This window comes from Varroa destructor, unplaced genomic scaffold (assembly GCF_002443255.2).
Source record: "Varroa destructor unplaced genomic scaffold, Vdes_3.0 BEIS01000006.1, whole genome shotgun sequence".
NCBI classification, from domain to species: domain Eukaryota; kingdom Metazoa; phylum Arthropoda; class Arachnida; order Mesostigmata; family Varroidae; genus Varroa; species Varroa destructor.
Window position 1 is genome coordinate 29,230,141 of NW_019211459.1, and position 23,058 is coordinate 29,253,198.

General features: G+C 38.2%; 2 protein-coding genes and 1 long non-coding RNA gene across 12 annotated transcripts; 1 reads left to right on the top strand and 2 right to left on the bottom strand.

Moving 5' to 3' along the window:
• Positions 1-944: 944 nt before the first annotated feature.
• LOC111252266 (uncharacterized) lies at positions 945-8,720 on the bottom strand. Of its 5 annotated transcripts, none has more exons than XM_022809827.2 (6): positions 8,638-8,720; positions 6,043-6,122; positions 3,702-3,924; positions 3,273-3,407; positions 1,635-1,713; positions 945-1,502 (listed from the first exon to the last, which is right to left on the bottom strand). In XM_022809827.2, the coding sequence occupies exons 2-6, from the start codon at positions 6,091-6,093 to the stop codon at positions 1,364-1,366; spliced, it is 627 nt and encodes a 208-aa protein (XP_022665562.1). In that variant the 5' UTR covers positions 6,094-6,122; positions 8,638-8,720; the 3' UTR covers positions 945-1,363. The 5 variants fall into 5 exon arrangements, with proteins under 5 accessions (XP_022665562.1, XP_086849944.1, XP_022665559.1 ...); XM_086993818.1 differs by lacking the exon at positions 8,638-8,720 and adding an exon at positions 7,786-7,808; XM_022809824.2 differs by lacking the exon at positions 8,638-8,720 and adding an exon at positions 7,188-7,374.
• On the top strand, positions 7,505-20,071 carry LOC111252265 (tudor domain-containing protein 3-like). Its single transcript, XM_022809823.2, has 8 exons — positions 7,505-7,653; positions 9,190-9,274; positions 9,458-9,624; positions 12,668-12,817; positions 15,222-15,411; positions 15,744-15,968; positions 16,764-17,948; positions 18,284-20,071. The coding sequence occupies exons 1-8, from the start codon at positions 7,616-7,618 to the stop codon at positions 18,575-18,577; spliced, it is 2,334 nt and encodes a 777-aa protein (XP_022665558.1). The 5' UTR covers positions 7,505-7,615; the 3' UTR covers positions 18,578-20,071.
• Positions 8,659-22,918, bottom strand: LOC111252267 (uncharacterized). Of its 6 annotated transcripts, none has more exons than XR_015330723.1 (4): positions 22,783-22,918; positions 21,553-21,654; positions 21,159-21,254; positions 8,659-8,714 (listed from the first exon to the last, which is right to left on the bottom strand). It is a non-coding gene; the product is annotated as an uncharacterized LOC111252267 (long non-coding RNA). The 6 variants fall into 6 exon arrangements; XR_015330725.1 differs by lacking the exon at positions 8,659-8,714 and adding an exon at positions 12,812-13,721 and having other exon boundaries at positions 21,159-21,235; XR_015330722.1 differs by lacking the exon at positions 8,659-8,714 and adding an exon at positions 12,812-13,721.
• Between the last annotated feature and the right edge of the window lie 140 nt (positions 22,919-23,058).

A 23,058-nucleotide genomic window follows, 5' to 3' on the forward strand; every position in this document is an offset into this window, starting at 1 on the left:
ACCGCATTAATAGCAAATGAGTCTCTTCAGGAACTCGAGATACTGGATTGCATTCATTGCTTCATTATCAACGAATATCTTATAAGAGCTGGTAGCGCTGATGCCCGCGGCAACTACTCCCATCTTTTACGTTCGAGCCTACTTGATATTTTTACCGAGCTTATTTTTCCTCCAGCGCGGCGTTTTACGTTCGCCTATTCCCTCTCCAACTAGCGGTATAAACTGAACCATCCAGGCAGATTTTTCGTTGATTAAGGTCGCAAAATTGCACATGGAATACATCAGTCGCATTGCCAATCTATTTTTATCTAGTTTCCGCATCTTCAGTACTTCAATTATAATCCTGTGACATGTCACCCGTGAAACGCCAGTTTTAGATGATAGCGCCCTTAGACTCCTAGCTCTCCTTTCTTGTAAGGCCTTTTTGGTTGTAGCAATGCGTTTTTACCCTCCGAGTCCTGACATCTGGCCAGCTCTTCGCTGGCCTTTAGTTTTTTTTATTAAAACGTTCGCCCCATACACATTTTGTGCTTTCGCTTAAGGCCTCTATGTATAATGTTTTCACCAACCTTTGACGAATTTTCACAGCGCTGTGGTCTTTGAAAAGGGAAAACTTGACCACCGGGGATTAATATTCTGGACTAAGTATGTTTTTCTTTCCGATCATATTTTCCCTGGAGTAAACTCAATCATTTCACTTACGGTTTGCAACAACTTTAGCGTATTTAGTAGCTAATTTTCGCCTGCTAGCGGCGCGTAACTTAAAGATTCAATTCCAAAGCCGGCCGGATCTACTAGTCACACAGAGGGTACGTATGTACATCCTTTAACACAATTATTTATATTAAAAGACGTGAATCATGAAAGCAACCCTACTATTCGCCATCCAAATGTGCATGACAGTATCACGTGATAAAAAGTCTGGTTAAGGAAGACTCGGCTGGTAAGTATAAAGATACATTGAATTTATTATATATGTTTTCAAAATTGTACATATCTACAAAGGTTGTTAGCTATTTTCAAGACTAAGGGATTAGAACTACTTATGTGCAATATAAAAAAGTGGTCCTCTTTTTAAATGTGCTTTTAATTGGGAGTCAAGGGAGACAAACCAATTACTTCAGATATATTACGATACGACCAGTTGCAGCGCTGTAACGACTTATCCATAGCTACAAATTTACCGGAAGTAATATCGATCTTTATCAAAGGCACCGTATGTCCGGCGGCTTGATCTTCTGTCACTTTTCATAAATACATTGCAGTTTAGTTCTAGCCGCTCACAGTTTAAGCACGATGCATTCAAAGCACATCTGTTGTTAATATTCGGTATAACCCGACCCTCTGAAGTAACTGACTCAGATCAGCTGGAGGCATCCGTATCCTCTATAGCTTCTTCGTAATTGGACTCCCTTTTTTGCTTGACAGTACCTTTGTCAAGTTCCTGATGAAATCCCTCCCGTCTAATCATGTAGTTGATATGACTTAGTATCAGCGCATGCCTGTGCCAAACAGCGATCAAAGATGTTATCATAGTAAATTATCATTACAGATTTCAGTTATAACCTCTTGTAGATCACCTACAAAAAAAAGCAAATTTCGTATTTTTTTATACATATTCTACGTATACGAACCTTTTCGCTTGAGCAGATGTAATTTTCGACATTAGTTTTTCCTCCTGTTCCTGGAATCGTTCATCGCGTCCTTTCCGACCTGCAAAAAGAAGAATTATAATGTGTCTTAATATGAATGGATATTATTCTTTAAATTTACTTTTGTATTGGAAAAAAATTACACCGACTTCCATTTTACTATTTAGAAAAGGTATAAATCCATAAAATGGCTTGCTTAAGAAAATATGATTTAGGAACGTGTATGCGTTTGATGGGTGAAGGCCGAAGAGGAAAGGCTTCAGAAAGATGAATTAACATTTTTTATGCGTTCTTGTTTCAACTTATGAATTACTTAGAAGTGCGAAAACGAATGTACGTATTTTCGTATTTGCAAGAAGACTGCAGTAATAGTAGCAGTACTGACGATCCTTTTCCCATGGTGATTTAGTAGTAACATATTTACTTGCCAGACTGCAAATCAGGTGAGGTGGTCTAAGCTAAGCCGTTTGAAGGTTGCTTAACGGCACTGTGTGACGTAAAACTATAATGATTCCTCTGGTACTGCAGGCACCAATTTTCTTCGCAGATAATATAAGGTGAACAGTATGAGACGCACGCGTTAATAGTAAAAGTAAGTATTTAAATAGATACTACTATTTAACTTTAGATTTCAAAGAAAAGTTCTCATTAAAAAAAATAAAGTTATCAAATTACCTTTAATTAGACAAATCTGCCAATTAAATACTGAAATAAATATTATGTTCTGCATTAATAGGAAGGAAGAGCTCTTAACTATCGCACTATTGACGGATATAAGTAAAACACGTCTACTTGAGATACCAAGGGAAGGTAGTCTTTGATACATGTTCTGCAACAGAAGGAATGTTGTTGTGATCAGATCTACAATCTATAAGAAAGCTCTCCGTACCGCTCTATGAAATATAGCTACTCCCCATATTTGTAAGGCTTTAGTAAACTGTAGAAGAGCTAAGTAATGAAAGTCTAACAAAGACTTTGTTTCTCCAAAGAAATTGAGGATTTTTGCGTTTGGAGTGAAACGAATTAAGCTGAGATTATTTAATATTTTTGTCAAAACTGCCACTCATCTGTAACATACTGCAGCTGGGAAATTTATATTTGACCGGCCAAGTCAAATTAATCATTTATGATTTAAACCATGCATTATTTAGAATGTAAGAAATGTAGAATAGAAATAGATACGAACCTCGACTACCTTCTGGGAGAAGAAAATTGAGATCCTCTTTTTTTCCATTTTCATTTTGGCCTTCCCTCTGTGTGTATTTATATGTATAAGTACATAAATTAGATTACACGAAAGACTTGATATTGCATTCTTTGTAGTAAAAAGAAACTGAAGTGTTCACAATTCGTATCTAAAGCATACCTAAAGATACATATGGTACAAATCCGGTTGTATTTTTAGCAGCATGTCTAGTCTTAATCATGATTTCCAAATTTAAAATTAATATTCGAAGAGAATAGGCGTTTGACTTTTGTAAACGTAAAAATTGAAAGCTAAAATTTATTAGTACAAATAGGGTCACTGTGAGATTCATGTAAGTTTTCTCTGTATATGTCATGTGTAGCATTAATTTTTTAAGTGCTGTTCGGTAAGAGAAGTTTAGTTTTAACACACACCTCGTTTGCGTTTGGCTCCTTCTTCGGAGTTTGTATCTTCGTCTTGGGCTGCTGCTGCGGCCGCTGCCGGAGAGTCCTTTCCCCCGGTTGTTCCGCGTCGCTTTTTCGACCCACCGCTACTCGATGCCACGACCCCTTCAAGGCATAGACAAAACATTAATAGACAGATCAGAAGATTAATCGAAGTAATACACAAAAAAAAAGCATTCTCTTGCATACACCGGTGTTGTGTACTACTCTGCGCGATCGTAAAAGTTCCGTGTAATTCGAGCCAAGTTCTATTTATTCCGTACTACTGAAATAAGAGAGTGAAATAGAAACTTTGCTCTAATTGAAAAGTATAACAGCAAAAACTAGCATTCCATGCAATCGAAAAATGCATATTAAGCGTATTAAGCCAAAGAATATTATGAAATCGGGTCTACATACCTTTAGGAGAACGAATTTTTGTATCAAGCGTTGCACTAGGCACAGTCGTTCCATACGTTTGAGTCTCCTTCCTCACACGTACGCCGCGTCTCCGCGCCCCCTCAGAGCCGCCTGTTGTTGCTGTCCGTGTAGTAATCTCAGTTACCTCTTCTGATGCACGTGATGACTTCCGTTTTTCGAAAAAACTAAATCCACATGGACAAAGTTTGGTCGCTGTCGCCACCTATAATATACATCCAGTTGTTACTATCTAAGCAATCGCCGGCACCGGGTGTGACCTGCCAGTTGACACGCCCGTTCACCTCTCAGCTTACAGTTAATCGTTCCGAGGTGTCTTGGAAAATGACATTTTGACTATTCAAATACGTTTGCTTGCCACCATGTAATACAAATAATGCTGCACGTACCTTACAGGTCTTCGGAAAAATTTTTTATATTTTCAAACAAGGAGCAGAAACGTTAGTTTTTAGATATGGGGTTTCCTAATGTGCTGTTTTATTGTCAGCTAAAGCATACTTGCAAATAGCGATCTACGTAGCGAACATATACTAATGGTAAAAAAAATTTAATTTTTCGACATTAAGACCAATCATGCTCTAACAGAATTTCCCTTTGTACTTAAATTTTTTGCACTTCTGATAAATGTTTGGCCGTAATTACAGGGTGGTGCGTCTAAATTGAGAATCTTACTCAGCTTTTGTTTCTAAAATTGTCTCTAAATAAAAACAGAAAATTCAATTATTTTTTTTTATACGTGATAGAAGTGTTATTATTGATGGTCCTGTTCTTTCAATATAAGCATTATTTACCGCGATTACAGCTCGGTTTCAGAACCTAATCTACTAATTAGTCCATCTCAAACTATTTATTCTTAAACAGCAAGTAAATTATTACTAGTCGTCGTGCGTCAAGCGATATTAGTAAATGTAAACTGGCTAAAGTGTCGCTTAGATATATTACATACGAAAAATTAACTTCAATACAACGGAATCGAATTTTGGGCCAATTGCAGACCAAACGTCCCAATATAAAAGGGCTAAGAATAGTCAAAAAGCTTAAAAGGTAGTAAAAAGCACAAAAAAAGATTGATCATTGGAATTTGTTCCGATGATTAAATTGGCGATTATATTCTTTTCTTTAACACGGCCGTTGGTTTGTGAGTCAAAGACCTAGAAATATCCAAAATAGCTTTCTAAGCCACTTTGATGAATTTTTAAACGTCTTAAATCTAAATTTTTTTTTAAGGACCTCCACTCTTCTTATGAAAGTTTTTCTTAAGCTTTTCAGAAATCGTCTGAAAACTGGCACTAGTCCTGACGTATTTTCGGAAATAAAGAAAATCTTTATCTCATTAGGGGACTCGTCTGTCGCGGGAATATTAGATAATCACTGACCTTCGCAAATTCCGAAAACAACGCACTGCTTTTCGCCATGACAAGTTTATCTATTCGCTTAGCAGATAAATCCATGCCCGTTACGAGAACTACCTTGCCTAAATTTTTCCCAATCTGAACGCAACGGCCTGTATATATAAAGCTTTATATATATATATATAAAGCCGTAGAGCTTTTACATAGCATTCTTCAGCCTTTAGCACGTTTAAGGAAAAAATAATACATATTAAAATGTCAAGCGATGCTGTTCGGCCAGACTCACGAGTATTACTGTCAGCTTATGGCAATACAACTATGCCTAGAGAAAACCACATCCCTTGATGTGCTTCACGCGCCACTAGTTTGACAGTATTTTATGGCAATAAAAGAGACGCTGAAACCCACAAAAAGCTTCTACAAGAACCTAAAAAACCGTTGTTATGCTCTAAAAGCGAGGAAACGCATTCCAACAATGCAAGTTGAAGACTAAATGCGTATTAGATAAATTCAAATAGTTACCCTGCATTCTTGACTTGTACTTCCTGCCACTTATAATATATATATATATATATATATATATATATATACACGTTGTGCCACAAGTAGGTTTTAGAGACAAATAGCTCCATACCAGAATAACATTATACTGATACACTACTGGAAGGCGCTCGCAAGCTAAATTGTTAGCTTAAACTACTTACGGAAATTATAATACTATAATAAGCAAAATAAACTACATTACTTATGTGAGTTAAGTTTTTCGGCCTTATCCCTTAATTTTTGTATCTACACCTCGAGGTAATTTAACTCTTTCCTGATTTCGACTGCTCGTATGTATTCTGCCACTATAATCGAACTAATTAGATTACAAAGCTTATTTGGAGGGTATAGCTTGATAACGCATTTTGTAATGAATGTACAAATACACTCTCCCTCCGCAAATATGTAGAAATGTATCCTATTCTTACCTCATTTTCGCACTGAGGACACTTTTTAATCATGGTTTTATTTTTGGCCATTGGGTTTGTACTCTCTAGTCGTGTACCACCTAGTGAACAGATCAAACAGACATTTTATAATTAACGTTTAGTATTGGTATAAGTTGTCCTGGCGTTCTATAATAAAAGAAAGTTACTCCACGCGGTTCTGATTAATCGAGTAGTATATTTATGTTCTTTACCAATGCACAAAAATATTACAAAATGAATAACCTATTATTGTTAAGAATAAAGCCTTTCACTATGCATACTCCTGAAATGACATATATGCATACGTTTATCTACTGTACGTAAATTTAACAGTTGTTAACTTGTATATTGCAAAATTTGGGTAACATCTGTATGGCGTGTATACAAAGGAGAGCAGAAATATCTAAAACAATCTCGACATTTATTTACCATTTACAACTTCGACATGCTAAAAAGGTTGCTTAATTACTCGTCTTGGTATCGATGTTCACTGTTTTAATGTTTAAGCTTGCACAGTTTGGTCTCTAAAATGATTACAATTCCACTATACGCAACTAGCAATCTTGTGAAATATTTATTGTCGGGTAGGTAAGTGTATTGAGCGCCGGTCTATGAATCTCAGGAAACAAATTTGGGCAGCAGTTCTTACGTTCGCTAAATTATGTATGTTGTCAAATTCAAATGCATTTAATTAAGGGTCTCCAGCGCTTTTCTCCACACTCAAAATGCCACACTTCGGCTGCTAGTAGCTAAGTTCTAATACAACCGTCATAAACGAAACTTTTCGATTAAGCGACATAACTGCCCATAACAGCAGTTGGTTGTTCTATGCTTTAGAAGATGAGCTTCCAAACGTTCTATTCAAGTACCTGGTGAGGCGAATTATTTTTTTAAAGACATTGTTTTATTAGTGGAATCACAGTAATTGCATTAGGAGATACAAAACACCTTTATATATATTTTAATAGCAAGCCTTATACAACTAAGTCCTTTATTTTAAGGAGTAAGCAGTCGAGAGAATTATCATTAATGGAAATGATATTCTGTAAATAATTCTGCATTACTCTGCCTCATGCTACAGGGCAAATTTTATTGCGGAATACGTCATTTGGACACGCGTGAGGGAACATGTACCAAAATAGCACCTTAATGCGGGCTGCGATGGGAGTTATATGAATGATGAGCACAAATGATGAATTGTTAATTGCGGGAAGCTTCTACCACGATCTCACATATCTGCACAATTAATTGGGATAACGAGAGAGAATTTAAGGATTTGAGTAATTTGCTTTACTTCAACTCAAAAGTTCAATTCGAACAATCTGTTTGTATACACACAGAGTTCACGTCGTGCGGTAGCTCGAATTAAATTCCAATATATTTAATCAAATTTATTGCTCTCAAAGGGTGTTATATAGCGTTCAAACATTTTTAGGGATTGCTCAAAGCTACTAGAAGTAAACCTTCGGCTGCGCCTTCGCCAGGTGATAATAAGACTCTTATGCCGGTGATGTAAAGTTGGTTCGATTCGAAGCACTGCCGCGTCTAGAGCTGCCGCTGCAGATACAACAAGATGGCATCGATCGACGAGCAACTCCGCAAACGCGGATGGTAAGAAATATGCTTTTTTCTAATGTTTCTTTGTCACTAACATCTTGCTTAGTATCATTGAGGACGTATCAAAGTCTTTCGTGATGAATCTAAGTGTTGAAACAATAAGAAACGTTAAGGAATTCAACATACCGGCACGGCCAATCAGGAATATTGACAATTTGAGTTTGAGTCGATGGTCGCTCTGTATTCTTGCAGCTTGACTCACTTTGGAACAGAAAGAATGGATAAGCTGCTTATTTTTTACCGTACAATGAACATTCAATTACAATTAGAATGAGATTTAATTTTTTGTTCGGAAGGTTTACTGTGGACAGACGTATGCCGTAAAGGTACCGGTGAATATGATATTTCGGCCTATAAAAAAATTTTATTAAGAATTTTTTCTTTGTAGCATATTCTTAGAGAAATTCTGGGCCACCAATAGTTCATAGAGCATTTGTAAAATCAGCGAAGTTGAAAACGTGTTGTTTGCTAACTCTTTATTCTTTGTTACAAAGATTGTGAAAGATTCTGTGGTCGAAAGGTTTGTACTTGAAACCATAAATACGTTGTTTTTTTAAGATATGAAAACGCCAATAGCACGTAAACACGCCCGTACAATCGGACGAACAAAGAGCATTGATGTATTTGCCTCGCATGCGCCAAAACTGATATGGAGTAATATATAGCACGATAATGACATCGGATGGTATAATGAGACTCAGTTTTAACATACGTATTTCTTTATAACTTACTTAAAACTTACTAGTTCCGGGTGGATAATTAAAAAATACAAACGCTATTGTGAATTACAAAAATAGGGCAGCGTTATTGAATTGGATTAAAACACGCAAGTTTTTCAATTTCTTCGTGCAGCCTGTTTATTTTCAAATAGTAGAGCCGCGTGAGTGAAAACAGCAATGTCATTGATATATACTTATGTAGTGCATACTGAACACAGGCGCAAGATAGTTTCCTTTTATTATATTTGAACGTACTCACAGAGTTGCTAGTAACTGAATTGCCGTCACAACGTCAGCTTGGCGATCTGATAGCAATGTGGTTTTCACTGTTTTGTCCTGTAAGAAGTAGGCATTTGATAGCAGAAAATTTTTACTTAAAAGAAATTGATATAATTTGGTGATAATACTTTGCCCTCTTGTAATGGACATTTTATGGAATACAGAAACTATTAGCATATTTACTGAGCTTTATCATTGATATAGCGGTAACTCTTTAGTGTTTCTTCGAACAGGTAGGCATATTCTATTTTTAAAAAAAATGAATAGGTAAACTTCTTAAACTTACTCTCATCAGCATTATAGCGGATTACAGCAGTTTCAGTTTCGCTTTAATCAAGGCGAAAAGCGTGAAACCGATAACCAAGTTCAACCCATGTGCAATGGAACATGTTTATGGGTTGCACGTTTTGAGTTTGTGACTGTAGCACAAATAAGCCCTAATTAATAATTTTCCTGTTATAGGTATATGTATGTAAACATATATCAATAATGACTTAAATAAATATAAATTGTTCAAAAATATAATTTACAGGTTTCTTCTGAAAGAAGCGATTGCAGATTTGACTGATGGCGTAGAAAACTGCTCGGCAGACGACGTCATCCGCAGAGCTCTTCACGTAAGTCAGCAGTATATTGAGGGCTTCATATACGTTAATGGATATAATAATTTCATAGTTAATTGATACTTTCATTAATAATTAGTTATAATAATTAGTATATAATTAGTTAATAATGCTCTCATTAATGCACTATTTTTTTAACAGTGATGAGGTAAATGGTTTCATTTATTTGACTTGTAGACGGATTTGTGTGAGATGGGTTCTGGATGCATCCCGGAAGATTTGGCTCGTAATTTCCGCAACGTGGAAAAAGTGTCCGGTCCAGCGGTCTGGCAAATACAACGCATTCGCAACACAGCAGCGCCAAAAGCTGATCCTGACAACGATCATGGGAATAAATTCTTGAGGTAACTGTAGCCAACATGTGATCCATTTGGTAGAATCCGTGAAAACATATCCCCTTTAGGCGCGATTATATGAGTATCTTGTTTGTAATGGCGCCTGAGAACTATAACACATCTATACAATATTGTCGCCTGCTTCCCAAAAAACTTTCGTCCCGAGTCCATGGATCCTTCATTAAGGCTTCGTACTCTCCAGCGATAGGTAAGGGCAAGAAGTAGATGAGACAGTAGATGAGGTTTATAAAACTTGAAAAATCTTGCTTTAAGACGATTCTGGTTACTTAGTTTTCTACCACAAAGGGCAATTCTTGAAGTTCGAACATAATCAAGATCGAAACGAATACAGCTGCCACATTTTGCTCGCTTATGCAGCCGAACTGCCTTTCTACATCTGTCGGAAACGTGCGCAGTGAAACTTCTGCCATTGACAGAAATAAGTGACCCTAAGTACGGGAACCGGTTAACATAAGCAAGAGGTAACCCGATGAGGCACAAGGTGTTAGCGGCCATTGTCCTGCTTCCTCTTCTGAACTTCGTCGTCTTCGTCTTGCACAGGTTTACTACCAATTTTAGTTGCTCCATGGAGCTGAGCTAGAATTTGCTGCATCTGGAACCTGTTCAATCTGTATAAAACTAAATTATTTGCATACAGGATTACTTCGACGAATTTCTTTGGCCCTTTTATTTTATCAGAGAGGCTCGTCGGCAAGATGGAGAATAAGATGGATTTTTAAGTTGTCACCCTAAACCAAGCCAGTTGTGTATGTTAAAGGAGAAAGTCAGGCTTCGTCGTCAATGGTTATCCTGTTCTCGTGTAGAATCGCAACGAGAAGATCAAACATGTCCATAGAGACAGTTACCTTGACCAGCATGAGCACAGCCTTGATATTGAGCCGGAGGTCAAAGGCTACGTTGAAACCTATAAACATCACGTGCAGCAAACTGCGCGGCGTAACTAGTGTTCTCTTCACGTCGGTCATCAATATTGCACGCCATTTCTGCGGAGCGTTGCTCTTAAAGCCTCGGTTATTCCATCGGTATGGCATGTACGCTTTTTTAGTAGACGTTCAGTTTTTTAATAAACAGGCCAAAAAGCAGTTTACAACGGTTTTCTTCATAATTCCCCGCCATGGTGACGGTCATAATGGATCGCATTTCTCCCTAGAAACTGCTAATAAGGTAGCGTCTCTTCACTGCGCTAGGAGTGTACCAGCACCTAGACCGTTAAGGACCTGCTGTATCTTTTAATAGGCGTTATTCCTCAGCAGGACATGCATGGAGAGACATATAGAGTGACCACGAAATCATTATTCGTGGGAGTGTTTGGTACATTTATAATACTTTTCACTCTGTATGGCTGGATTACTGTTTGTTGTAAATTATCAGAATACTCCTGGAAACCAGATCTTTAGCACATAAAACCAAGTCAGATAAGTCGCATGTTTCGATTTTCAGAATACTAATTCTTATAAAAGTGGGATTTATCCATTGGACGAATAAAATGTATGTCTGCAGAGGCTCTATTTTTTTTTGTAGCTATTTATTTTGGATACGTAAGAAATAAGGACATATAGACATTTGTAAGTAAGGTTAAATAAAAGTTGTTTATCCTCAATGATAATTATGAAGCTGTGTCATTTATTTAAAAATCGAAAGAAATTATTACCCCTTATAGTTAATTCTTTTAGATTCTACATATATATCGAAGTGTTTTGCAACTAATGCTTAGTGTGTCTTGAGCTTTCGGGAAGTATTTCGATCTGTAAAGGTGAAATATTAGATAAAAAATTTGTCGAGTTTATGGGAGGCTTTTCCCTGTAAATATATGCAAGGGAACGGTTATTAGAAATGGAATTAGCGAAGTCAGCTGAAAAGGTGAATGTAGGACTGGGCACCGCGTTGTTCCACCATTGCATCGTGAACGGGATTTTTGTCTTGAACACAGACATATATGTTAGCCGAGGGGCAGCCAATCGAATTTTTATGTCGATTCATAATTGCGAAATTTCTCGCTGTTTAATTAATTTTTATATTATATATATATTTTTTTATTTAATTTAAATGATTAATAAAAGAGTCAATTAAAAACTGGATGTTTCTGTAAAGCTTGCAAGATTGTGGAATATGACGAAAAGTCAAAAATTCACCGAAAAATACATATTTAGGTTTTATAAAAAAAAAAACGTAATGTAATTTTCGTCTACTAGCTTTCCAACGGTAGTCCTATCTGAAGCTGCGATAAACCGCAGGTTCTTTTTTAGATGCAGAAACACGATCTATACACACAAATGCTGAGACATATGCTGTGCAGGCGTACTTAAATTTAGAACCAATAGTAGACCGAAAGTCCGAAAATCCGACGGTCCAAGAAAATCAAGAGCTCGAAAAGGTATCAAAAGTCTAAGAATTAACTGTCAGATTTATGTAGATGACTGAGTGGCAATATATATTCTATCTTTCAAAACCTCCCAAAACAGGCGCTAATTTCTGCATTGTAAGTCCGAGATTCCCGAGATCGTTTCATTCCGAGAAATTTTCGAATTTTCCCAGTCTAATCCCTGTTGTCGCCTGGCTTCTTGGAAATAATTTTCGGATTTTTATCGAGAACGTTAGATTGGCAGGAACTTACACTGCAGACTTTCCTCAGTGAAAAATTGTACGGATAAGAGACCTTGCACAATAACCTATTTTCTGAACGTGATCCTCCTGTCTGTGCCATAGTAAATTTGTAATTTTGTTGTAGAAAAAACTGATTCTATGAGTGCAGAGAATAGCAGATGAAAATGTGCTCCAATTCATCCCTAAGGATCTATACAACTATGTTTTTAAAAAGTTTTTCTTACTTCCCGAATACGTAAAAATAATATTGAGTGGTGTTTTGCACTTACAACATTCTAAGAATTTTAACGGACGTACTGTAAACCTCTAGGCGTGAACATACCCAAACTCAAAAAACTACCTTGATTCAAATGGCTATTGCAAATGCCTATTCCTCAAAGTATAGTAAACAAGCGTACGTGTATTTGGCTTATTTTTCTGGTTAAAGGCTACATCTGACAGATGGGGTTACGTCGTTTTCTGCCGTTTTGGGGGGCAAGTGCGGGCTCAGTGTACAGGATACGCCTCCAGGCACCAAGCTGCTGCTGAACCCACAGTCAGTGCCCGTCTGCAACGGATTCGTTCTTCTCTCTGAAAGGTAAATACCCATAGAATAATTGTTGTTTCTCGTCCCTCTTAATCGCCTTTGTTAACCGCAAGGTTGATGCGATAGTTTTGTTGTACATTAGCGTGATGAATCATTCTTTAACCAACTGGATACTGTTGTAGATGAAGGACAATTCTTCGGGCGACTCAGGTTTCATTTTTAAGAAACTAAGGAGTAAATCTCGTTTACGAAGACCGGGCTTCACATCTAGGAATTTCGTACGGAAGTGTGAAAGCTTAGTCAGCATTTCCTTTTAACCGCAGTAATCACTGAATACATACGTTCTTCTGTCCTTAAATTACATACGAAATTTTTTTAGAACCTTTAGCCCGTAAACACGAATCATTTTAAATATGTGATTTTTATTTCTAGTGTTTTGCGCTAAGCCTACTCATGAAGAATACTCAAATCCTTTTCATAGATTTCAAGATTATTCTATTCCACAATTTGTTCCCCGTTCCTACTCATCTGTTAATATACAGAGTGAGGCATTTAAACACAGGCTTTTTCTTCTGAGTTATTGCGACTGTATCCAAGGAAAACTTTTAACGATTTTTAGCATGTGTTAAAAACGTAATTCCTGACTGTCATATTTATTTAGCGTAACCACCATCTATTGGGACTGGAGGATCGACTTGGAATGTAAATTTTTCACAGATTTATTTTAAATATTCGCTTTGCCAATGTACGAATGTCTCTTGCATTGCACAAGTGAGCGTGTCGAAACTTGTAGAAGCCTTGCTCAATAACGCTCCATACATAGTAAACCAGTAAGCTCAAATCCGCGCTGTTCGGCGGCCATGCGCTGATCCCAGTATGCTTGTATTCTCAAACAGTCAACCCCTTACAAGTTGCCTACCATAAGCTGCGTCAAGTTTATTTACTAACACCGCGACTGAAACATAGAAAATGCATTTTTAAACAGTATTGATTAACTTTCGAGCCTGTACTGCTGTCTGTCGTAAATTTTTTGTTGTGCTATATTAAAACATGCTTATTATGCAGCTGCAAACATATTTGTGATGTCATGACTATACAATTTGGAGTAACCCAAAATGTTTTTTCTTGGTGGAAGTTCCTCCAACGTGAAGTAATAGCATGATAGCTGATCTTCGCTGAAATCCCGAAAATAAAGTACTGTTTTTCGCCATGACCACTTTGGTATTTCGTTACAAAGGAGACCGGCTTTCTTCTAACGCCAAAAATAGCAAGTGAACGCATTTCGACTACAATAAATAGCTCGCTAAAAGTTTGCCCGAACCTTAATGCCCAATTCTATGCATATATATATATATATAGTAAACGAGTGCCTTGCAACTTGTGGACCAATCCTTGTTAGCAGTGCCCAAATCATTTAGTCCAGTTCTTTAACAATAATATGTACCATATGTTCGCGGCGTATTAGGAAGTTTTAATAGGAGATACAGGTGTTTTCGCTTATTATCATTGCCATGAGATAAGAATTAGTCTTTACATACAATATTAGCACATCCTCATCTTGAGTATTTCAATCACGACTATGAACTTATTTAATTCAATAAGCCAACTTTTTTGCATATTCCTCGCGCGCTCTTATGTGGAGATGTTGTACAATGAATATCTTTAATGTATAAAAAAACACAAGCATTTTTGACAGCACGTAAGATCATTGACTGAAATCTCTACAGTACAATCTGAAGTAGCAATTAGCGTATGTTTCGTTTAAAACTATCATATTGCCTACGCTTCTGTTAGTGATAGACTTACATTTGTAGATATTGTCTTGCTTCACGTATGTTTGGTTTGACTTAAGCCTGAAATTCCGCAATTTCGATATTTTTGGCGGACTAAATGCAACATGATTTAACATGGCAAAATCTTTCTTTTGCCAAAGTGAAGGCTTATAAACCAGAGTCATACAAGGAATTTATTGGCCATTTTTGAGTTAAGTTCGTCATTTATATCCTCTTCTTCTTCGATACCCTAATTTGCAAGCTTGCGATGCTGATAGTTGAAACTAAATGTCGTAAATCCTTGATGTGCCGATGTCATTAACATATTATAAAATTATAGTTAATATAAAGTGGCTTACGTAATCCAGAAACATGGTTAAATGTATCCGGAGACTCAGGAAAGTAAAAATTACAATAAAATTATATCTGTAAAATGTTTATTAATTTTTGCATGGATATTTAAATGCTATTTGCCCAGTTTTCTCATAGTCTCATATCTAAATCAAACTAGCACACAACAAAGGTAAACAGGTGATGTTATGTGAACAGGTTGCCCGTTTCATTAATCAACCTCATCGACGCAGATGTGTTTGATTCTATTTCACTATAGGATTCAAAATCAATACGTTTTCTTTACATTAAAATGAGTCCTTTTAAAATGTTACGATTTCTATGCTTTACAGGGATTTTAAAATTTTGGGTGGTACCGTGCAGCACTTGGTGGATAAGTGGAAACTGGCAAAAGACCTATCGCAGCATAAACGAACATCGGGAGAAGCCGGGCCGCCGCCCTGGGTGCCCTTTGGGGGCCAAATAGATAAAGATCTTCTCAAGCAATTAAGAACGGGCGGGCCCTTCAAAGCTATGGACAGGGTTAGTTTATCAATTAATGGCAACCGATAAAATACATATACTGTACAAAAACTAAAAAAAAAACTGAGTAGAACAATACTTATGAGAAATCTCGAATACTATTAACATTTTTTTTATTTTAGATTTTTTTTATTTTTTTTTAATTTTATTTTTTTTTATATTTTTTTAGATTTAACATTGTATTTCTTTCCTAATTGTTGTCTCAATTACTCTTACAACTTAAACAAACGATTCTCGAACAAACATCGTGAAATATATACCCTTCACTACCATATTTAGGTGAATGCTTATATTAAGTAGTAGACTAAATATAACATTGCTAAATTTTTTAGGCCGGTGCATCAAAAGGAGCTCCAAATGAAGCATTTGAACGACATCGTACTTCTACGATCGAAGAGGCAACGACTCAAGGCGGAGGTAAACGCAAGGTCTTCGGTGGAGGCGCTCGTGAAATGCACGATAACGATATAGCAATTATATGTGAGCGGGGCTACTCGACTGAAACAGCTAGCTCCGCTTTGAGAAACAACAATTACAACGTTGCTGCTGCGCTGAAGGTGAGCATTTATTAACTACGATCCCCTGGTGACAATCGGCGTGTAAATAAGGTAGCTTGAACCCATCCACATTCAGATTATTTCAGTCTACATCTACACAAACCACAATATTATCGATTTTAGTTTTTTATTTGCAGTTCGCTCCGACGTGGCGGTTAAGGAAATCCTTGTACTTGTGCTTTGCCTCATATCTTAATCTAGCGATGCCTATTCAATCTATATTATAATTAGTTTCGCCTCGTTGCCGAGATTTTGCAATGCGTGTTTATAATGGCATTGTCAATATAAGCGCAGTCATAGACAAAGCCAATAAGATCAAAGAAGAGGTCACACCACGCTCCGTGCCATGAACTGTGAACCTTTCAAATGATTATTTATAGTAAAAGGCTTTAGTTTTGAAAAATATTGACGGTGTTCCATACGCAGTCCCTTTTTTATCTTCGGACAGATTCCACTTTTGCAATAATTTGTCGCCTCTAATAATTTTACAAATATTTTTTATTTTACCACGTATCGCAAGTATTTTTTGTTCATCAAAATTCTTACTAATTTGGCTCGATCGCCGGCGAGAAGCGACGCCATGAACGACAGTACAAGGTGTAATACGGCATTTTTCTGGAAATAAAAGAACTTTAAACTGGGGGTGACAATTTTTAAACTGGGGGTGACAATTTTCCCAAAACTCGTGCTTGCATTCTTCATATTTGCCTCACCATGCACAGTTTAGTGAGATTGCCATTAGATGTAATAGTGTACAACCTAAGTTCGGGAAACTGATGTGCGTTGTATTTTCAGTCATTGTCCCTTCGGGGTGAACGAGGCAATCGAGACAGGCCACCCCGTGGGGGTATAGATGGAGGACGAGAGGGCAACCGATTGATGGAGGGCACTCGGGACGACAGTGGAGACCATCGGGGAGACCACGGCATGAAAGGAATACGGAAAGGGCTTCGTGGACGCGAGGACCGCGACACGGCGGGAGGTCCAAAAAGCGGCGGCGGCAGCATCAATTCGAGTGGCTCCGAGCCGTTAATTAGCTGTAAGGCGCAGTCATCTGCTCCTACTACATTGTTCGACATGATCTCAACGCAAGTCAATTTACCCGAACAACAGCAGCAGCTGCACACACAAATACGCGCTCGTGGTGGTGACGATAATCGTACGCCGCACAATAGCTCACATCAACAGCATGGGCACAACGGATTTGCACCATTTAGTGACCAATATTCAAACTATGAAAATAATGGGGCACAGCGCGGAAATCGTACCTGGTTTCAGGGGAACACCGGGGTAACCAACTTACATTCTAGCGCACAAGGCAATTTCCGTGGACAAGATGGACCCAGGGGAGGAATAGGCAACAGGGGTGAAAGACAGTCGCTCAGTCGAGGCACGGCGAGAGAAGACCTAAATCGCCGCTTTTCTGAGCGCTCTTACGATCATCGCAATCGAGATAGTCGCGAAAGCCAAGGTTATCGAGACGGAACGTACCGTCGTTCCGGTCACGACAATACTGTTGCCTCTAGTAATCGGGGGACACAACGTGGACAGCAGCGTACTGATAATAATTATGTAGCCGAATTTCCGACATTACCAAACCAGTCAGGTTCGAATTTATCTCGTCTTGCCGAAGGGCAAGAAGTCGGACGAGCTTCACCAATAGCGACGACGACAACGGTAGACAATCAAGGACCCCAAACACGAAACGTGTCAGGAAGTCACGGTTCTAGCGGAAGTGGCCCTTATCAGGCAGACCGGAATGCTACTACAGCTACTGGAGGCCCTCTCCGTTCAGTGCGAAACTGCGGCGGTGGAACCGCTGTCCAATATCATCACAGCACTCATAAGTTGAAAACGGGACAACGCGTGTACGCAAAATATTGGGAAGATGAGAGCATGTACCGAGCTGTCGTGCACGAAATGGCTGCAAGCGGACGAACGTGCGTGGTGTATTTTGTCGAGTATGGCAACTATGAGGAGGTGAGTTCTTTTTTTCTTTACTCAAGTCATCATCACAATACGAAATGGAGTGGTTATGTATATGCTCGCTAAACTTAGAGGCATGTAACATGGTTCAGGTTCGAAACAAAGCTTAAACAAAACTTAATTTTGTAATGGGACTGAGCCGTCTAAATCAATGTTTAACGGCGGAACAAGAAAAATTCGAAATATTTGTAAATACAATTTTAAAAAAGTTGGCGTACATAAGACGTTCAAAGCTTATCCAGAATAGTTTATATGACGTTTGCTACTATATTACAGATATTTAGTGCCATCTAAAGTAATATTTGACAAATGTTATGGGTTATTTTTAGGTATTGGTACAAGATATTGAACCTACATTCTGGGAGGAAGAAAGAGATTCTAGTTCTCAGCAACTGGATCAACGCGGAGGCCCTGGCGGAGGAACGTACAGCACAGGAACAGGAAATGCAAAAGATCGCAACAAGACTACTGCGACTAGTTTTCGGGATGGTGGGGGTCACAGGGATTATCGTGGGGGTTATAGCGGCAGCGGTAGCAACCGTAGAACAGGTGGTGGCCATCGAGGCGGCTATCGAGGAGGAGGCGCCTACAGGGCTGTGCCTAGAAGACAGCAGATGCACTAATGATATGTCAGACGTCATGTATCTTAGCTATGTTCATTGCTATCACGCAGTGCACCCACCACCTTGATTTTAATCGCTATACGGAAAAGGCATGCCAGTAGTTTCGTCGAGGACACTAATAGCAGGCCATTCCATTAACCGGTGAAACATGAATAGCGTAGTCATACATAGTTGGCGTGACAAATAGTTTCACTCACAAAGAAAAGACACAACCTGCTCCGCTCTGATCTAGCGAACTGTTTTACGGAACGGTCACATCGAAAATACTTACACACCTGCCAGGCGTTAAATGAGGAGGCATCCTTTAACAAAATTTGATGTCTCAAATATGGACCTTGGATACACGTACTCGAGATGGTCTGTCTCAGGAAAACACCTGCATAAAAAATATTCTTGTTTTTGAAAGAACCATTGCAGTTAAAATTGGCATCGCCAAAGGAATGTTTGTAGCTTTTCAGATGGATTCTTTCGAGTTTGTCTTCCAAATAAGTCCCAATACGAATATACCTCTATGCCAAACTTTTGAATATAATAAAAATAACGAAACAAGTGAGCAGATAAAAACGTTGCTTCTATTTGTTGGCCTCATTTCGGTTTTTTAGATTCGAAATTACTTAGAACAGTTTCAGAATAACTTCTGAAATGCCGATTTAAATTAACGCGGCTTAGTTAACGGTTTTTGGGATAAGGTTTCTTGTAATCGTTTTCAAAAACTACACAATTTGAAACATATCCAGAGATTGTACGTAGATTATTAATTGAAGCTGGCGCAGCTTTTTGCTAAATTAAGTAAATCACCATAATTGACCGTACCGACGAAAATAGCGAAATCAAGCCCCGCAAGCGGTGTCGCCTCTTTGTTGGAACATTACATCCTTTGGCTGTTTCATTATCAGAACTCTTCTTCCAGTTGTTATTACTTCATATGGGAGACAAGCCCAGCACAATATTAAAAAATCGAAATGAGAGCGAGGATTGTTTTTGGTTCCAGCTTGTACCTGCGGCCTATTTGGCCGTCCAAATGCACACATAACAAATTATGAAAGAACGAAAGTTTAAGCTCCTCTACTCAATGTATTAGAAGTAGCCTGGCGGCTCAATTTAAGGCAACATTACCAGGCAAAATATGTCGATCCGCCAGTCTTTATATAAACACACAATTATGTGCGTGGTATAGTACTAGTGGTTATCCAGATGTAGTCCTCTGGATGAAGTGTAAGTGCAAAGGATGAGACTAAAGAAAAAACCGAATGACTTGATTGTGAAAGGAGAGAATAACTGAAAACTTATTTTCCAGTTGCTTTAAATAGGTCTTAGGGATAAAGCGTAAGCAAAAAATAGCAACTAACATTTATTTATCAGGTTATTCAGCATTTTTGCTTATTTAGCTTACTTAGCAAACTCGTGTTTGCTGCATCGTTTGTTCACATTGCATACTAAGGATTATACCATTTTTGCAGTGATATCAATAAATAAAACTATTTGTTCACCTAACGAGGAGTTGCGTTTCACTTATGAGAGTGGCATCCTAGAATAAGGATCTGTATAGTTATAGACTACGTATTTTTAATGAGCTTCGAATTTTTCAGTGGCAGCTGATCATAAACGCAATGACAGGAAAGAAAGCCTCCCCGTACCTTTAAAGGCTGCTCATATTTTATCTTGCTAACAGGATCGTCATTCACATATCAAAGGAATTTACCATAACTGCATTGCTGGCTCAAGTGACTCGATCTCAGCCATGGAATATGGTCTATGATTGTGTTTGGAGTTTTTCAGACGCGGGCGAGGGCAAACGACTGCACATGCGAATGGCATAGAGTGTGTAGTCATAAAAAGTTTACAAAGTGTACCAAAATATTAGACCAAAGCGTAAAATTGCTTTAGAAAAAATAATCGAATAAAGGGGGGCAAACGGCCGCAACTGGTGTTGAATACAAGTCGGATGATATGGCTAATCAAAAACAAAACTCATAGGCCCATCTTGTTCTCATTTAATGAAGTAGAAATACAGATCAATGAGTTCATCTGCCGTCTAAGCGTTATGGTAAAAAAAGATATGGTATGGGAAGGCCCCAAATCAATCAAGTAGCTTAAAAAGTAGCGAAGCTGAAAAAAATTGCCTGCAAAGGTCCTGCCAAGAGCATAAAAGGTTGCGTAGGGAAGACAGAGGCTCTTACTGACGATATGTGATTAATGCAGAGACCGCCTGATGAGACTAAAGAAAAACAAAGCGAATTTCTTGACCCTAAAAAGGCTCCTGTCGATAAGAACCGCCATTCCATATGATACCTTGGAGACGTATGCCGTAAGCGCCCTGACAGAGCTCATATATATCAAATAAAACCAAGTAGAACAACAGACCAGCACAAGGACTAAATAATAAAGACATATAATAATTTCATTTGTTAACCAATGTTGCATGTGCCTAACTAAATTAAATCCGGAGAATTTCTGACTCTAAGTCCTCGAAGCTACCGGCTGCGCCAACCCCTAAAAACAAAGACAAAGAACGATGAGAGAATAGAAGCAAGTACCTTACCAGAATACTTCTGGAAAGGTAGAGTTCCTGAGCCCTTACCTCGAATAGCCTGATGGAAGTTGTTCCTAAGTTACCATGTGGTACTTGACACATGTCTTGAGTGAGATTGGAAGTACCTGCGCACAACAGACAAGACTGAGAGCGTCACATGAGTTATATGTGATACAGCCGTAGCCGACCATACGTCATAGATTATCTTCCAGAACTCAAAGAAAGACTTAACACTTTAAGGATGACGTACAAATCAATGGCGAAACTGATCATACGATCCAGAGCAAAAATATATAGGCGCAAGCGAAGATCGATGATTAATCAGCTGTGGAACGAGAAAACATTGAAAGAGGAAGATGGTCCGGGATTTCGATCGATTTAACGAAAAGGAAAACAATCGCTAACGGTCTCAAAGTAATTGAACATGAATTGAATAACTCACAGCTCACAATGACATTCTTTCTGGCCTATCGAGTAACTCTGTGTACTTTGGGTGAGAATGGAAAGAGAGATTCGAGGGAAATATCTATCTGGCCCATGAAGCCTGGAATTAATTCGAAAGATATTTACACTTAGTTATTTATAAAAATGTATTACTACTACTATTATTTAATGTATGATTATGAGTTTGTAGATGTTGCGCAAAAAACAGTGAGAAACTGCTAGTAATAGTAGGTGTCTGAACTGTCCCGCTGCTGCTTAATAACTTTTGAAAATGCTTTGTATCTTTTCCTAAATGGTTGGTATTGAGATTGGATTCAACTTTTCTGCGTAGTGTAGACATTGGAGCTGCCCAGTAAACCTTACACAGCTCCTTCTTGTAGTAGGTATTTTCTTTGAGGTCAGAATCGCTATGCTTCTCCTATCTGGTGCCAACATACTTGGCTTAGGTATTTCTGCCCTATGCAGTGCCCTCCAAAAAGAGCATCTGCAAATACCTCCTCCATAATACCGGGCAGAACAACTTTAAAAAATATCGACCGATATAAGTGGCACAGACGACGTCGTGTTCGGTTGAGCTATATGTTCGATTCTAGCAAAAATCATGCATCGAAGACGATACATAGCTATCATATAGAAGCGTTGGCTACCTGCCGTGTTTTTTTTTTGCTAAATCGTGATTGTCGGTGGGGCCGATCGTTTTTAAACTAAGACTAAACTAACGTATCAAGAGGATTGTTATTACAAAGCGGTAGCCAATCATAACTAGTCAAATAATAATTGCTTCCAATACACAATTATTGTAATGTAACTTACAAACACGATAATAAGGAGACCACACACATTCATATAGCTTCTGGTAAGCAGCAGGGGATTCAAAGAAAACACCAATAACCGACAATATCTTTATGAGCATGTACGAGTCACAAATTCGAACCTCTGACTGAGGATCAGTGAGGCAAAGAAGTTGACTCAAAAATCTTTAAAGATATTTATCTTGTACAAAGTCGTGTTCCTCAAGCGAAAACTTTGTCTGCAATCACGCCATTTTTATGAACCAAAAGTAGCCGGTAAACCAATGCAATGTATCGAGAGCATGGTGCAAAGTCTGCATAATTTTCATTGCATTTAATAAGCAGTATTAGCTTCATATGATGGGCAGAAACATTGCGGTTGACCGGCTGTCTAGGATGATTTGCACAAAGTCAATAAAGAGAAGAAACAATACTACCTAAAACAGTCTTTGAGGGCACCCGGCGTATGCATAGTCAGCCTGGGTAACGAGCCATTGCGAAGAAACAGAGATTAACGATACCGATAAGGGGTAACACAGACAGAATCGCTTCAGAACGTGGCATCGTTTAGAAACACTTGAAATCCGTGTAGGACATCAACTAAAATCTTCTTGCTGACAGTTGAAGCGGTTCTTCTAAGAAGCGGCCTCTAAAATACGCGAATTGATGTGTAAGACGACGAAACAATACGAAATCATGCGGTTCATAATTTT